Source organism: Calliphora vicina, chromosome 5 (assembly GCF_958450345.1).
Source record: "Calliphora vicina chromosome 5, idCalVici1.1, whole genome shotgun sequence".
Taxonomy (NCBI): domain Eukaryota; kingdom Metazoa; phylum Arthropoda; class Insecta; order Diptera; family Calliphoridae; genus Calliphora; species Calliphora vicina.
The window spans coordinates 84,629,110-84,647,154 of NC_088784.1; the positions used below are offsets into that span (position 1 = coordinate 84,629,110).

Consider the following 18,045-nt stretch of genomic DNA (forward strand, 5'->3'; position numbering starts at 1 on the left):
CAAAGTTTGAAATCTACTTAACGGCTTAAAAGATGTTTAGACATTATCAATTTTCGTTGTGAATAAATACATCTTTTAAGCCGTTAAGTAGATTTCAAACTTTGAACCAATGGTTAAACGATTGCAAATCACTATGTTAGATCAGTAGTTTCGGAGTTAAAATAACAAATTGAAGCAAAAAATATATTTTTTACGTGAAAATAGCAATTTTTTTGTTTTAAAAAATCATGAAAAATCGAAAACGCCAGAAATCGTTCAGATTTATTGATTTATAGCAAAGCCACATGTAATAGGAATAAAATGAAATATCGATCATAAAAATCTATGGATTCCTTTCGAATTTATTCACAATTAAGTGAATTCGATTATTTTCACAAAATTTTAGTTTTTTGTTTGCTATACATAAAATTGAGTAGTTAATGTTCATATTTCGATTGATTGAATTTTGAAAACATTTTCCCCATGCTATGTATAAATCCTCATTTATACATTGCGTTTCAATCGGCGCAGAAGTTTCGAAGTTATAATAACAAATTGAAGAGAAAAATATATTTTTTATGTGAAAATAGCTAATTTTTTTGTTTTAAACAAGTAAGAAAGTATGGTCGGTCAAGCCCGACCATATAATACCCTACACTAAGTAAAAGAGCAAAAAAATTTTTTCTTTTAAAATTTCAATAATTTATATTTTTGAGTGATTTTCGGAAGTGGGGTTATATGGGGGCTATGACCAATTATGGACCGATCACCATGAAATTAGGTCGTGTGATTTATGTCTATATTAAAGTTAACTATGTTGAATTTTGTGTGTTTACCAACATTTTTAAGCGATTTATGCACGTTAAAGTGATTTTCGGAAGCGGGTCTATATGGGAGCTATGACTAATTATGGACCGATCGTAACAAAATTTGGTGACATGAATTTTGTGTATATAAAACTTATTTGGAGCGGAATTTGTGGAGATACATATATAAATTAAACATTTATGACCGATAAAGTCCAATTTCGGGAGGACATTTGTATGGGGGCTAGGTGAAATAGTAGACCGATTTCAGCCAGTTTCAATAGGCTTGGTCCTTGAGCCGAAAAAATAATATGTACCAAATTTTATCGAAATATCTTCAAAATTGCGACCTGTACTCTGCGCACAAGGTTTACATGGACAGCCAGCCAGCCGACCAGACGGACGGACGGACATCGCTTAATCGACTCAGAAAGTGATTCTAAGTCGATCGGTATACTTTAAGGTGGGTGTTAGACTAATATTTTTGGGCGTTACAAACATCTGCACAAACGCATAATCCCCTTCCCACTATGGTGGTGTAGGGTATAAAAAATCATGAAAAATCGAAAACGGCAGAAATTGTTTATTGATTTATTGCTTTATCGCAAAGCCACATGCATTAGGAACAAAATGAGATATCGATCATAAAAATCGATGGATTCTTTACGAATTTATTCACAATTAAGTGAATTCGCTTATTTTCACAAAATTTTAGTTTTTTGTTTGCTATACATAAAATTGAGTAGTTAATGTTGTTTTTTCGATTGATTGGATTTTGAAAACATTTTCCTCATGCTATGTATAAATCTTCACATATACATTGCGTTTCAATCGGCTGAGTAGTTTCGGAGTTAAAATAACAAATTGAAGCAAAAAATATATTTTTTACCTGAAAATAGCTATTTTTTTTGTTTTAAAAAATCATGAAAAATCGAAAACTGCAGAAATTGTTCAAATTTATTGCTTTATCGAAAACCCACATGTATTAGGAATAAAATGAGATATCGTTGATAAAAATCGATGGATTCTTTTTGAATTTATTTACAATTCAGTGAATTCACTATTAAGTGAAACTGCAAATGGCTTGCCACGCAAGAAACTTTTTGGGGAATTTTGTTTGTTTTTATGTCCAGTATTATTCTTGAACATTACCACGTCCATCTGCCACATAAAAATCTTGACCCGAAAGTTGTTAAAATCATGCCTGTACATAAGCTGAATCTTCCATCAAACAAAAGTTGATTTTTTTTTTAATTTGACTTAAATTTTTTTCTCGTTCTTTTGCTTCTATGTTATAGACCTCACTAGCCCCCATTATAACGAAACCATTAAAATATAAATTAATTCAAAAACTCTTCAGAACTGACATTGTAAAATTTCATTAATAAATATCTAACCGTTCATGAACACCGAATTATTTACAAAACAAAATGTTTCTAAACCTCTGTTTATTGTTAGTTTAGTAAGCAAACGTTCTAAGTCCACTTTAAATAAACCAGATTCTACATATATTTTTATAAGTTTGTCATTCGGTTTGTAATTTCACAATATAATTTTCCGACCCTATAAAATATATATATTCTGGATCCTTATAGATAGCGGAGTCGATTAAGCCATGTCCGTCTGTCTGTCTGTTGAAATCAATTTTCTGAAAATCCCAGATATCTTCGGGATCCAAATCTTCAATAATTCTGTCAGACATGCTTTCGAGAAGTTTCCTATTTTAAAATCAGCAAAATCGGTCCACAAATGGCTGAGATATGAGGAAAAAACCAGGACAACCTCGATTTTTTACCTATTTTTGACCTGGATTACTAAGTCATTAATATAGACAATATGGATATCTAATGATAGATATTTCAAAGACCTTTGCAACGACGTATATAAGACCATAATAAGTTGAACCTACAATGGGTCAAAATCGGAACAAATATTTTTTAAACCGAATTTTTTTTTCACCAAAAAAAAAATTTAAAAACAACAAAATAAATTTAAAAATTTTAAAAAAACCTATTTTAAAATTAAAAATTTTAAATTTTAAAATGACAATTCGAAAAATTTTTTTTCCAAAAAATTCAAAAAACAACTTTGGAAAAAAAATTTTTTTGTTTACCTATTAATTTTTATTTTGTTAGTGGTTGAATTTAAAATTTAGAAATTTCAATTTATGATATTGAATATAGAATAAAATTTTTATGGAACTCTATGTGCATAGGGTAACATAGGGACGAGACGTAATTGTCGAAAACCTAACTCTCGCAACAACAAAATACATGTTAGTCAATGTATTTTGTATTATATATATGATTTGTGTTATTTTTATTTGACAAAATGGAGTGTCTCGTCTCTATGTATACTTTTCTACTGTGTGTGTCTGGTGAAAATTAAAAAGGTAGCAACACTTGTTTAGTTTTGTTACTAACACATATTTAGAGTTAGGTACTGTTTCCAAAGAATCTGACTTGTATATCGTTTTCATGTAGCATGACATACCGTGAATACCCTTAATATTAAATACAAAAACCATTGTGCGCTTAAAAGCTCATAATTTTTAATTATATTTTAATTATAGTTAAACAAAAAAACAAATACCAAAACCACTACATATACAGGGAAATGAGTACTAAAAGGATTTGCTGGATTACAAAAAACAAAACAAAAAACCTCAATGCATTTTAAATACACAAAATGCAACTACTAAAGCTACTAGAATCTAAGTCGTACGAGTAAAATCTAGGAGTTTTAGTAGGAAAAAATATTAACATTTCCACCACGATGATGATGATGATGTTGCCAATCAACCAGTTTAAAAGCCATAATGAAAATACAAATATTTGCCATCAAACATATGAATGGATACAAACATACCTTGTCGTTGGGCGACTCCAAACCATTGCATATATGCTGGCTGCTGAATGAGGGTGGTGGTGAGCAGGGTGGCGGCGGCAGCAGTGTTGAGGGCGTTGTTGTTGGTGTCGGCGGCGGCGGCTGATGTACTAATTGTATTTTTCCTTGAGAAATTTTTATATAATTGGTGGGTGGCACAAACGCTGTCGCATGCAAATCATCTTTATCATCATCTTCACATTCTTTGATATCAAGTTGTCTAAAATTAAAGGAATACAAGAATTTTATTAATATTTTCAAATAAATTTCAAATTGCTGCAAAATTTTGTGTTGAAAAATTTAATAAAATAAATTAACTTGTGCAAAATGTAAATTAAATTCGTTTTTTTTAATGCCGTTCTCTTAAAATTCAATGAATTTAGATTAAAATGTCAATTGAAATAAAAATTTATCTTTATACTTGTGAGACACACTTGTATGAAATAAAAAATTGATATTTTTTTCCAAAGTCACAAATGGGAAAATAAATATATAGGTACACATAGTATATGTATGTAAAGAGCTGAAAAAATAATGTGTCTGCATGCAAGTACGTTTTTGGATTTGTAACAGTGGGTTAGGAGACTTAAAATGGGTGTCATCAGTTACCAGCTCTGATCAAATTTAATATTTTTTTTCCAAATTTTTTTAAACAAATATTTGTATTAGCACAATTTATTCTAAAAGTTACTTTTCTCCAACAATTATTAAGTTTGAAAATGTTTAATTTTGTATTTTTTTTTAAATTATACAATTAAAATTTCAAAATTTTTAATTTTTTTTAAAAAAATTTCCTTTTTTCCCTTTTTTATTCAGTTTTAAAATTTTTAATTTTTTTTAAAAAAATTTCCTTTTTTAACCCACTGTTTGCTTTGCAGACTCACATGTGGAAAATGCTCAAAAAAAAAAAAAAAATACAAAATAATAAAATAAATATTTAATAGATTTTTATCAAGCATGTGTGACTGTAAAATTATACTGTATGACTGCACCTTTTCACAACTGCGAAAACAGTTCCACACACACTCAACATTTTTCCAGATGAACTAGTTGTTGTTATTTCTTTTTTTTTTCCAAAACATTTCAATGCATAAAAATGACATTTATATCAAATATTTTTTCCGAAAAACAAGCAAAATAATTTTAACACAGTTATGGAACACGATAAATTAACGCCTAAATACGTTTTAAGCTCTAATACTAGATTTTGTTTATTTTTTTTTGTAAAGCAATTGAAATTTTTACAGCTTTTGACATTTCACTGATTTGTTTTGGCAAGTTTGGTGAGGTTTAGTACTCTACAGTAGGGAAGCAAATAATATAGCCACGAACTGTTTTAACCCTTTAATGCATATTGTTGCCAATTGTCTACATTTCAGTTCCACTTAATTTTAGATGAATATAAGCTTGATACTAATTCAGATTTTAGTTCAGAAAAATAAAATGGAGTACGAAATGTTTCAGCTAACGAAATTCTAAATCAAACTAAAGCTACATGAAATATAATAAATAAAAATCAACTAAATATTTGATACTTTATAGAAAAATAAAAGTAAAAATCATGCATTTAAGGGTTAATATTCCTCTTCAGCTTTGTTAGTTAAAAATTTAACCTATTTAGACAATAGTTTTCACTTAATTCTACACCATTTCCAATTGTATTTCAGAAGTTTCTAATTGTATTTCAGAAATTTCCAATTGAATTTCAGAAATTTCTAATTATATTTCAGAAAATTCCATTTCAATTTCAGAAATATCCATTTATATTTCAGAAATTTCCATTTATATTTCAGAAATTTCCAATTATATTTCAGAATTTTCCATTTATATTTCAGAAATTTCCAATTGTATTTCAGAATTTTCCAATTGTATTTCAGAAATTTCCATTTGTATTTCAGAATTTTTATTTAATACTTAAAAAGTTTCCAATTGTATTTCAGAAATATCCATTTGTATTTCAGAAAATTCTAATAGCAATACCAATGTATATTTCTGAAATACAAATAGAAAATTCTGAAATACTATTGGAAAATTCTGAAATACAATTAGAAACATTTTAAATATAAATTAAAAATTCTGAAATACAAATGGAAATTTCTGAAATACAATTGGAAAATTCTGAAATATAATTAGAAATTTCTGAAATATAATTGGAAATTTCTGAAATATAAATGGAAATTTCTGAAATATAAATGGAAATTTCTGAAATTGAATTGGAATTTTCTGAAATATAATTAGAAATTTCTGAAATTCAATTGAAAATTTCTGAAATACAATTAGAAACTTCTGAAATACAATTGGAAATGGTGTAGTTAGGCTGACTTCAATTAATATAATTTTGGATAATTTGACTCTTTTCAGCCACTTGTAAGGCAATGATAAGTCAATTACCACCTTAGTGTCCCTAAGTAATCTAAAGTGTAGTTAGTTTAGGATTTTCACACTACACACAGCCTCAAAATTCAGTAAACACCAGTGAATTTTTTGATTTTTTTAAGATCATGAAAATCGTTATAGTCCGACTTAAATCTTTTTTCCGGAACGGAATCTATTATTCAGCCCAATCTTCAACAAACCGATACTTTTAACTTTTAATCGATGAATAGATTTTAGGATTTTCATTATCTTAAAAAAATCAAATAATTTGTAGTGTTTACTCACTTTTGAGGCTGTGTATATGTAGTTATTTTAATCTCCAGAAGTATATAATAAAGAGTCAGTTATCAGCAGGTAAACCGAAATCATTCAAATGCATGTTTTTTCCTGCACGCCCTTTGGAGCCGTATATAAGTTATTTATCCGTTGTTTTTCCATATTTGGAATTCTTAGAACAGATTTTGTATTTTTGTATATATTTTTTGTATCTTTTTTTGTTTTCATTAAAATTTTATGTAAAAAAAATTTGAAGTCCATAAAGTTGACTATCAGCCTAACTACAAAAGCCTTAAAGTCGATTTTAAGTCCATAAAGTTAACTATTTTTTGAAAATTCGTACCATAAAACAAATTTCAAATATAATTGAAAATGTTGTTTTATTATTTTTAAAAAAGCTTTTTGTTTTGAACTTTTATGTACAATTTCAGCCTAACTACAAAGTCGATTTTGGAAAATTTTTTTTAAACTTCTAGGAATGATCTACTGTCATTTGTATTTTTGTATATATTTTTTGTATCTTTTTTTTTCATCAAAATTTTATGTAAAAAAAATTAAAGTCCATAAAGTTGACTATCAGCCTAACTACAAAAGCCTTAAGTCGATTTCAGGTCCATAAAGTTAACTATTTTTTTAAATTTCCTACCATAAAACAAATTTCAAATATAATTTAACATGTTGTTTTATTATTTTTAAAAAAGCTTTTTGTTTTGAACTTTTATGTACAATTTCAGCCTAACTACAAAAGCCTTAAAGTCGATTTTGGCCATATTTTTATTTTTAAACTTCTAGGAATGAACTACTGTCATTCGAATAATCGAGGAAAAAATATAGTTTTTCTTCGAATGAATAAAATTTGTTAATTTAGATTACAAAATTATTCGATAAATAATTGTCGATTAATCGAATAAATACATTTTCATGTTAAAATAAAAAAAAAGTGTCAAGATCAAGAAGAGCTTGCAAAATCATTGGATGATACTCAAGCAGCAATTTCAAAAACTTTGCAAGCAGCAGGATTTATCCAAAACCAGGAAAATTGGGTACCATAGGATTTGAATCCAAGAGACTTTGAAAGACGAGTTTGCATGTCCGAAATAATGTTTGAACGCTATAAAAGAAAATAATTTTTGCACCGAATCATTACTTGCGATGAAAAATGGATCCATTATGATAACCCGAAGCGTAAGAGATCATACGTGAAGCCCGGTCAACCAGCCGAATCGACACTAAAGCCAAATATCCATGGCGCTAAGGTAACTCCCTGTATTCGGTGGGAGGCAAAAGTGTCCTATCTATTATGAGCTGCTGACCATCCAGGGAACCTGTACCGAACGCTACTGATTCGTTTGAAGCCAGCATTGGCCAGAGAACGTCCTGAATATGCGGCCAGACATGAAATCATAATATTCAATCATGAAAACACCACATTTTGCAATATCTGTTAAAAACTATTTAGAAAGAAGTGGTTGGGAAATATTTGTTTCGATCGATGCAGATCACTCCGATATTGGCTTGATTCGTTCTTGGCCTCAAAAGATGAGCAATTCTATTGACTCGGAATTTATTCGAATATTTTTTATTCTTTATTCGTTCCAATAATAGAGGAAATTTTCAAAATTAATTGATCACTCAAATAATAAAAAAATTATGAACTTTTATTTGATTAAAAGTACTCGAATAATTGACAACCCTAGATAGTACGAATATGGATATCAGAAGCGACTGCTAATAATATGACACATGTTATTATTTAAATTTGAAATCGTTTTAAAATTTCTAGACAATTCGACAGTTCTTTAAAAATATTGGATGTCATTTTTAACAATAACAATAAATTTCTTTGGATCAGGCGCGAATTCAAGGAGGTGGTATAGAAAATTTCAACCCCAAAACAGAAAATTTTTTAATATAAAAAATGAAAGACAGAAAATTGTCTTTCCTGTCTGCTTTGGATAATGCACTGGTTAACCTCTTTCAGGTTTCTCTGATTATCATCTATTCAATTGTAGAATAGCCAGGAATGTGACCTGGAAATATGTTTTTAGAAAAACAGGGGATAAACTTAAAACCAAGAAGCATCTGATTGTTCGCTCAAGCATTACATTTAAAGTAGGACAACATTTATATCTTTCCAACCTAGGTTTGGAAGGTTATCCCACAGTAAGTTATACTTGTCGGTTCAGAATCACTTTCTGAGTTGAATATCAATACAAACCTTATAAATTTAAAAAATTGATACCTATGATTCGTTTGCAAGGAAACCTATTACATTTGTTTAGAATCGGTCCATATTTTCACCTAATGTTCTCTCGTAATAGTGTGGTACCGGTATCCATTAAAAGTTTCATGTCTACACAATCATACAGCGAAATTTTGTAAGGATCGGTCAATAATTAATTATGGCTCATCATAAGGCCCTTTTCCGAAAATGAATTTTACGCCCATAATTCTGTTTTATTATCTAGTTTAAATTCAACACAAAAATGTTTTAAAAAAAAATCCCATTACTAATTTTCTAAGGAATTACTCAAAAATGTCAAGGCCCACTTTTAAAAATCTCTTTTTTTACTTTCATAAATCCTTCATAAATGATTGGGGAAACAAAAATAAGTTTTAAGAAATTAGAAATCAAATTATTTATTACAGAAATTTTCTAAACCATGCATTTTCCCCAATAAAGCCAATAATTTCATTATGAAACTGCTATTGGCATGTGTCGACCTTAAATGAAGTAGTGTACTCTACTCTATTAGATTTTTAGTTTAACATTATTTGTTTTTTTTTTTTGTATTTTCTATTGCCATATTTATGACTCTTCTATATTTTTGTTTCTATTTCCAGTTTTGTTGAAATATCTAACTAAAACAACAAAGCAAACTTAACAAGACATAAAGTCTAGAGATTTTGTGTTTGTTTGTCTGTCTGTCTGGCATTTTTTTATGGCCGTCTGTATGTTTGTGTTGTATTTTGTCGGTTAATTTAAACGTCCATCTGTCTGCTAAAATTTTGCAAAATGTTTGCAAAAATACAAACATTTGTTGTTCTATTACATACAAAAGCCAACTTAGTGTGTAATTTCGTACTTATGGGGATGCAAAATAGTAAATAGTACCTTTTTTGGTATCAATTTTGCAAAATCGCAATAACCATCAATCAGAGATTTTAAAAGTCTGTTAGTGATTCTGAATATGGATTATGTATGTTTGCAGGATACGTTGTAATAGAAGGCCACCTTATACGTAAATCCTTTTAACTTTTATCTGCTCACGTTACCTCTTTTCCATGGAAATTGGACTCATCTATGAAATATTTCCATTTTTTTCTATCTTTCACTTTTAAGGGGACTACGCTCACTGTTAAGGATGCTTTATAAAAATTGTAATAGAAGGCAACCTTAATAACAAATTCTATTAACTTTTATCCGACCATTATATCTCTTTTCCATAGAAATTGGTCTTATCCCTCAAGCAATTTGGAAAAATATGAATAAATCGTTCTGAAACTTTCTTTTAACGATTCTGACTATGGTTTATAATATTAGGTGTTTATACACAAAATCAGTTAAATTTTGAACGCCGACGTTGCCTCTTTTCCCTTGAAATTGGATTCATCCCACAGATAACTTCAATTTCTTTCTATCTTGCTCTTTTAAGGGATCTACTCGTTCCTACATGATCAGATAAGGATCCTGACTATGAGGACCATCTTTACTTTAATTCTCAAACATTATTTCTTTTCCATGGAAATTGGAATTTAAAATTATTAAATTGTGGAAAAAAATCTGAATAATTCGTTCTAACACTTAAAAACTAAAAATATTATATATGATTTTACATGAAGAAAAATATAAAATTGGAATTGATTTAAGATTTTAACGGTTAAAGATATCACAACAAAATTTGGAACTAATATAGATCTAAATGTTCTTAAATCAATGCCATTATATATTTCGCCATTTTTAATTTTCAAATACTGAAATTCTTAAAACGGGGAAAATGTGTTCCAAAAACTGAGTTTTTTTTACAAAAGTGCCTACTGTGACGTTAATTACCATATGATAGTAAAACAAATTTGCCTGTAATTCGGTAATATATAGGGCTATCAATTATGGAGCTTTTTAGAGGATCGGTGCTTTGAGTTTTAAGAATCTTTTACTCAAACCTAATTTCTTTTTTTAAAATTGACCAAGTTTAGATAGTTCTGGGGGGGGACTACATACGCTTAAGTTAGCCAAACTTTACTTTAAACGCTAGTGCATTAAGTTCTCCTTCCGGGTCACATAAAAATTGTATATAGTACCAAAGAAAATATTTTTCTACAAAAGAAAATATATAGGGCCTTTTTGGGGAAAAACGTAAAAATACGGCCGTTTTTACATGTTCCAATTATGGATGTCTTGAACTTTTTATAGGGACAAGATAACTGTTATTATGTTGTTTTTATTTTTTTTTTATCACAATTATAGCTGATATTCTAATTCCGACCCTCCGTAGGCCCGCCATATTTAAAAAATAAAAAAAAAGATCGAGCAAAATAACCGAAGTAAACCAACCTAAATATCTTTTGAAGTAAAACAGATAACTTACAAATGTATAAGGTTTTTGTAGATCTTTTCAAGGACTATTTATATGTTAAATTTCAGCTCATTCGAATCATAAATAGATTTTTGGCGATTTTTTTAAAAAAAATTTAAGACCCGTGTAATTTTGTGTAATTTGTAATTTTGGTGTGTAATTTTTCGAATTAAGCGTAAAGGGCTTTATTAACAATTTTGGTGTCTTTGGTGACCCCCACTAAAATTGTTCGGCAAAAATTTTCGTAGAATATTTTAATCTTTAAATGTTCTTTATGAAAATATTTTTTCGATATTCTCCAAAAAAGGGTAAAATTTACCCCTAAATAGAGGAGCTAGAGGGTTAAGATCTTCAACAAAAATGATCCCCATAAAATTCCATAATATAACTTTGACAATAAGAATTCCCTTACACATTAACTTACAAAATTTTTTTCATTTAATATAAAGCTTCCTTCGATCAAAAAATTAAATTTTTGACCCACTGTAAAAAAAAACTCAGACCAGCTGGACTATAAGTTTATTCTACAAAAATGTTCTACTAAATCCTATCAGAATTATAGGGGCGCTATTCCAAAAATGCTGTTGGACAAGTTTGGCACTATTAGATATTTAATAACTTAGCACGTTTACATGCCACAAAATGGACTTGGCACTTTTGCATACCACAATATAAAAATAAAATAATAGAGAACGTTTTTAAGCAAACTGTGTATTTTAACGAAGTAATTCTAACTTATTAAAATCTCAATTTTCATAAAAAGTGGACTTAGTTGGTTTGCTCACTAAGCTAACGAAATGTATTTATTTTCAAAATTTTTCTATTAAGTAAATAACACAGGTCAACAGCAAATAAAGGCTTGACTTCTTAGTTTTGGAGTTATAATAACAAATTGAAGCAAAAAATATATTTTTTACGTGAAAATAGCTTTTTTTTTTGTTTTACAATAAAATTTCCATTCATAAAATTTAGTGAAAATGAGCGAATTCACTTAATTGTGAATAAATTCGAAAAGAATCAATTGATTTTTATGATAGGTATCTCATTTTATAGCTATTATATGTGGCTTTGGGATAAACTAATTAACCTGAACACTTTGTACCGTTTTCGATTTTTCATGATTTTTTTAAAACAAAAAAATGGTATTTTCTCGAAAAAAAAATATTTTTTGCTTCAATTTGTTATTATAGCTCCGAAACTACTGAGCTGATTGAAACGCAATATATATAAGAAAATTTGTACATAGCATGGGGAAAATGTTTTCGAAATTCAATCAATCGAAAGAAGAACACTAACTACTCAATTTTATGTATATCAAACAAAAAACTAAAATTGTGTGAGAATGAGGCGAATTCACTTAATTGTGAATAACTTTGAAAATAATCAATCGATTTTTATGACAGATATCTCATTTTGTAACTATTATATTTGGCTTTGGGATAAAGTAATAAACCTGAACAATTTCTGCCGTTTTCGATTTTTCATGATTTTTTTTAAAATAAAAAAATTTATATTTTCACATAAAAAATATATTTTTTGCTTCAATTTTTTATTATAACCCCGAAACTACTGAACCGATTGAATCGTAATATATATAAGAAAATTTGTATAGAGCATGGGGAAAATGTTTTCAAAATTCAATCAGTCAAAAGAAGAACATTAAGTACTCAATTTTAGGTATATCAAACAAAAAACTAAAATTTTGTGAAAATGGGCGAATTCACTTAATTTTGAATAAATTAGAAAATAATCCATCGATTTTTATGATCAATATCTCGTTTTATTGTCATTACATGTGGCTTTGGGATAAAGTAATAAACCTGAACAATTTCTGCCGTTTTCGATTTTTCATGATTTTTTTAAAATAAAAAAAATTTCTATTTTCACGTGAAAAATATATTTTTTGCTTAAATTTTTTATTATAACCCCGAAACTACGGAGCCCATTAAAATGCAATATATAAACGGATCAAAGGATATGCAAATTTTAATTTTCCTTAGTTTATTTTAATAACATTGGATTAACTGTTTTTGAGTTATCATTAATTATGTGGTGAAACGTCTAAAACAATTCACAATTTTAGTTAAATATTTTTTAAAAAAAACACTATAGAATTTAAAATTTGGACCATATTTGTACTAATATTTTTCGATTTTGTTGCCCTGTGGGTAACCATTCCATTTATCATGGTCAATTTGGTCTAAAAATGTGTTCAAAAATTGTTTCTTCATTTTGTACTCCAATTTTTTATATATTTAACAGAGCTATGTTATCATTTTAACAGGTCCCTGTTAACTCAACAGAGTTGTGTTGTATTTAGTACTTTCCAGCTGTTATTTCATAGTACTTTTCAGCTTATAATTGTACCAACATCCAACAATTGTCCCCATTTGATCATCTCTACTAACAGCAAACACTTGGGAGTATCAAATGACAATGTTGCTGTTGGTACAAGAACTCGTATTGCCAACAAATAATTCAAACATTTAAATTGTATTCAACACATACAACACACTATACATAAAGCTAAAATGTTTTTTTTTTTTTTTAAATTTTCTGTAAAGTTGAAAATGTTATTTATTAAACATTTATTAAAGCTGGTTCCATTGGCAAGAACATTTAGTTTTTGGTTTTTTTGTTTGTTTGGTTGGCCATTTGGCAATATTTTGGTTATTATTGTTGATGTTTTTTAAATTTGACAGCAAGTGGGCAGTGACAGTTTGTTGCCACATGATTATAAAACAAAAACTGTACAATGTTTATTTCTACCCTCTAAAACAGCAACAACAACAACAACATTCGAACCTAAAAGTCTTAAAATTATTTACAATTAAAGTGTCAAAAACTTGTTTACTTCTTAACAAGGATTTATTAAAATTTGTTTTTGCCAACATTTTTGCCAAAAAAATATTCATTGATAGTTTCGAAAAACGAAAAAAAAAACCAAAAACTTAAATAAGCTCTATTTTTAAGTAGTTTTTATTGTTGTTTGTCATTTTGTTGACAGTATCTGAAGATTTACACACGACAACAACAATAACAACAACCACGTTAAAGAAAAGTTGTTTAGTTTATTTCTTGCTGTTAGTTTTTGGTTTAGTTGGTTTTATAGTTTATGAATGAATTTTTATTGTTACGAAAAGTTAAGTTTCTCTCTAAAGAGTTGACAACAAAGATTAGTTGATGAAATAAAATTTGTTTTACTAGAAAATTTTTGACAGTTTCGTTTTTCTTTTATCGTTTTGGTTTATGAATGAAACGAAATAAGAAAAAAAAACATTTTAAGTTTTTAAATGGGTTAGATTTTATGGTATGTCAATAAAAAACTTTATTTATGAGGTTTATTATGGTTGGTTTATCAAAAAGTTGCCAACATCTTTGTGATAAATCAGCATAAAAATTAATTTATATGGAGATCATTGGTATCAAGTTTGAGAAACTATGAAGTTTTGTATGTGTTAAATATCAAATGAATAGATTTTAGGGAAAACAATTTACTAGTTCGATGTTTTACTTTGGCTTATTTGAGAATAATTTAAACTAGAAAATTTGATTGATTTGAATATGAAAACACAATATTGTTGGATAATAATAAAGGTATTGAAAATTAATAATTTCAAGAACATGAACATGGAATAGAAACACTATAGAACCTAATTTTAATATTGAAAAGGTATAACATTGCAATAGAAATTAGAATCATAATAAAAACCATTTCGCTTTTGCTAAATTGGTACTTGTTATAAAGGGTCTTTTAAATATGTATGTGAAATATCATCGATACCATTATGAATTAAATATAAGGAGTCAGATCGAAGAAATCTTAAAATTCTTCATTAATTTACATATTTTGTTGGAGTTGTTATCTCATTTATTATGTTAATATTTCGGTGTGTTTATATTTTTATTAAATTAGATCATTATCTTAATGATTTAGTCATTAAATAATCATCACATTTCCAAAATTATTAAAAAACAATTGAATTGTTTTTTTTTATATGCTCTTGGACAAATAACAAAATAAACCTAAGATTTATATTTTTAGGAAAATACGAATTTGAGTTACCCTACCCAATAAATGTCAGACAAGTCAATTAACCGACTAACATTAACATTTTACAACATTTTTACATACATATGTATATGGGCAAGTGAAATTAATTATCTAAAAGTTTAATAATAAAGCAACAACTTATAAAACTATATGCAAAATATGGATTTTTATGCCCTTTGACCTAGTGGTGGACACGTGATTTAATTTGTTTGCTTCTATTAATTATTTTGCAGTAAAAAGCCTATTTGACTGGACTAAGTAAAGAATATTTTAACCAGCAAGAGCTTTAAGTAAATTTACACACCTGCAAATGTGATATAAGGCCAGAACACACTCCGCTAATTAAACAAAATTAGTGGAGTTCGACCAAATACTTGGTTTCGGTCAGTATTTAGTTTTATTATAATATTTTGTCGGACAAAATTTTACCAAATACCAAAATCGAAACAATAAAAAGGTAAATTTCGAATTTTATGCCAAGAAAGCATCATATGTGGGAAGTTTTGCTTTACTTCTTTAATATGAAAACAAGTAAGAGAGCTATATTCGGCTCTGCCGAATCTTAGATACCCTTCACCAAATTATACTTAAAAATAATTCTTTTTTAAAAAAAATTTTTAGGTAAACAAAATTTAATTTTTTTTTTTGAAATTTTTTTATAAAAAAGTTTTTTTTTAATTTTTTTCTTTTCCAAAATTTATTTTTAAATTTTTTAAAAGTTTATTTTTGGAAACATAATTTATGACAAAAAAAAATTTTGATGAAAAAAAAATTCTGGTTAAAAAATATTTTTCCCGATTTTGACCGATTGTAGGTCCAACATACTATAGCTTTATATACATCGTTGCAATGGACTTTAAAATATCTATCATTAGATATCCATATTGTCCATAGTAATGACTTAGTAATCCTGATATAGATCAAAAATAGGCCAAAAATCGTGGTTTTCCCGGTTTTTTCCTTATATCTCAGCCTTATATCGATTTTAAATAGCAACCGAGCCGGAAGAATACCCGATATATTGATGTATGAATCATGTATGTAAGCTATTTAGGGGCTACGGAAAGTTGATTTCAACATACAGACGGACATGGCTACATTGACTTCGCTATCTATAACGATCCAGAATATATATACTTTGTGGGGTCGCAAATGAAAAATGTAGAAATTACAAACGGAATGACATACTTTATAAATACCCTAGCCACTCATGGCGAAGGATATAAAAAATGCAGCTAAAGCACACCGATTGCTCACCAAAGCTTATGGTGAATGTGTTCCCTCGGACATGGTTTGTTCTGTTCAGATCTGGTGATTTTGACACGGAGGACAAATATCGGCCAGGCCAGCCAAAAATGTTTGAAGACCAAGAATTGAAGGCATTACTCCATTAATATTGTTGTCAAACTCAACAACAGCTTGCAAAATCATTGTGAGCTATTCAATCAGCAGTTTCAAAACGTTTGCGAGCATCAAGAATTATCCAAAAGTAGGGAAATTGGGTACAATACGAATTGAAGCCGAGAGAAAGAACATCATTTTTGCACTGAATCATACATTGCGCTGAAAAATGGATCCATTACGATAACCCAAAGCTTAATATCCATGGCGGTAAGGAAATACCCTGTAATTGGTGGCAGCAAAAGGTTCCTATCTATAATGTGCTGCCGATATCTGGCCAGACCATCACAGGCAACCTGCACCGAACGCAACTGATTCGTTTGGTGCGAGTATTCGTTTGCGGCCAGATATGAAACCGTAATATTCCATCAATACAATTGTCGGCCACATGTTAAAAACTATTTAGAAAGAAGTGGTTGGGAAGTTTTGCCTCATCCGCTTTATAGTCCAGATCTTGCCCCGTCCGACTACTATTTGTTTCGATTGATGCAGAACGCTATATCTGGGATACGCTTCACTTTGGAACAGATTATCCGATATTGGCTTGATGTTGAGTTGTTTTGACTCGGAATCCATATGTTGCCAGAAAGATGGGAAAGGGTTATAGCTAACAATGCACTATAGTTCAAAGTATCACTTTTTCCGTGCGAAATTAATAACTATTAAAGTATTCTACTGTTTGATACTAAAATTGAACCATAGGTAGAAATACTTATATTTTCAACAAATTTAAGAAAAAATTAACCCTCTGTCCACCCATCAGGAGAAAAATAAAGTAAATTCATTGCTTTTGATTAGAAAAAAATTATTTCATATTAGTTTTCAGTCAAATTAGTTGAATCAGTAATTCATTTTGTAAACACATTTGATTCAAAATATTAATTGAAGTATCCATAAAACTTCGCACAGTGGTATAGAAAAAAAAGAGGGAAATAAATCTGTAATTTCTAAATCCTTAGTCCTTAGTTAGATTTGAATAAAATTTGACATGCGCAAAGAAGAAGTGTTGACGAATTTAAATTTTGAATTTTGACCGCATGGGCCCACCAGGGGGGCGACCAGGGGTCCCCATAGTAGGACACCTCGGGTATGTTCAATTTGTAAAACGATCCTATTTTTTGTCTGTGTTTTCTAACATCTGTGGATGATAGACAGTACACAAGGTATTAATACCTTGTGTACTGTGGATGTCATTGGTAACCTAAGATACAAATCTGAAAGCATATATCACCATTAAGCCATATAGTGTTTTCATTTCGAAAATTATCTTCCTTTCTTCTTCATTTTTGACATTTTACTTTTAAGTAATTGTAGACAAAATGGCGGACTTTTTCATCCAATAATTTCTTACAGCCCTTAGGAATAACAGGAGCACTAATTTTCTTCACAATATATTTGATAATAGCATCATACTTTGTTTCTTTTGGGCGTTCTTTTAGCCAAGTTTCAAAAAGTTCATTTTTTTATAGCACAGTAACCTAGAAAAAATTAAATTACTCTGAAAGCGCAAAATTGCGCAGTATAAAATAAAGTGAAATGAATTCACAACATTTCAATATATTTATTTCGTTTTATTTTAAGTTTAACAAACGTTGACATTTTTTTAAAAGCTTCCATAAAGTTAAAGTTTTGTAATCAAAAAAAATTACTTTAAGGTTATGTTTAAAAATTGTAATTTTTAATATAAAGG

General features: G+C 28.6%; 1 protein-coding gene across 2 annotated transcripts in view; it reads right to left on the bottom strand.

The window, feature by feature from the left end:
• Window positions 1-18,045, bottom strand: part of LOC135959897 (nucleoprotein TPR) — a 150,785-nt gene that overhangs the window by 61,379 nt on the left and 71,361 nt on the right. For both annotated transcript variants that reach the window (XM_065511032.1, XM_065511031.1), the window contains exon 2: window positions 3,654-3,891. In XM_065511032.1, coding sequence (XP_065367104.1) covers window positions 3,654-3,891 — 238 coding nt within the window. The remainder of the gene's footprint in view (window positions 1-3,653; window positions 3,892-18,045) is intronic.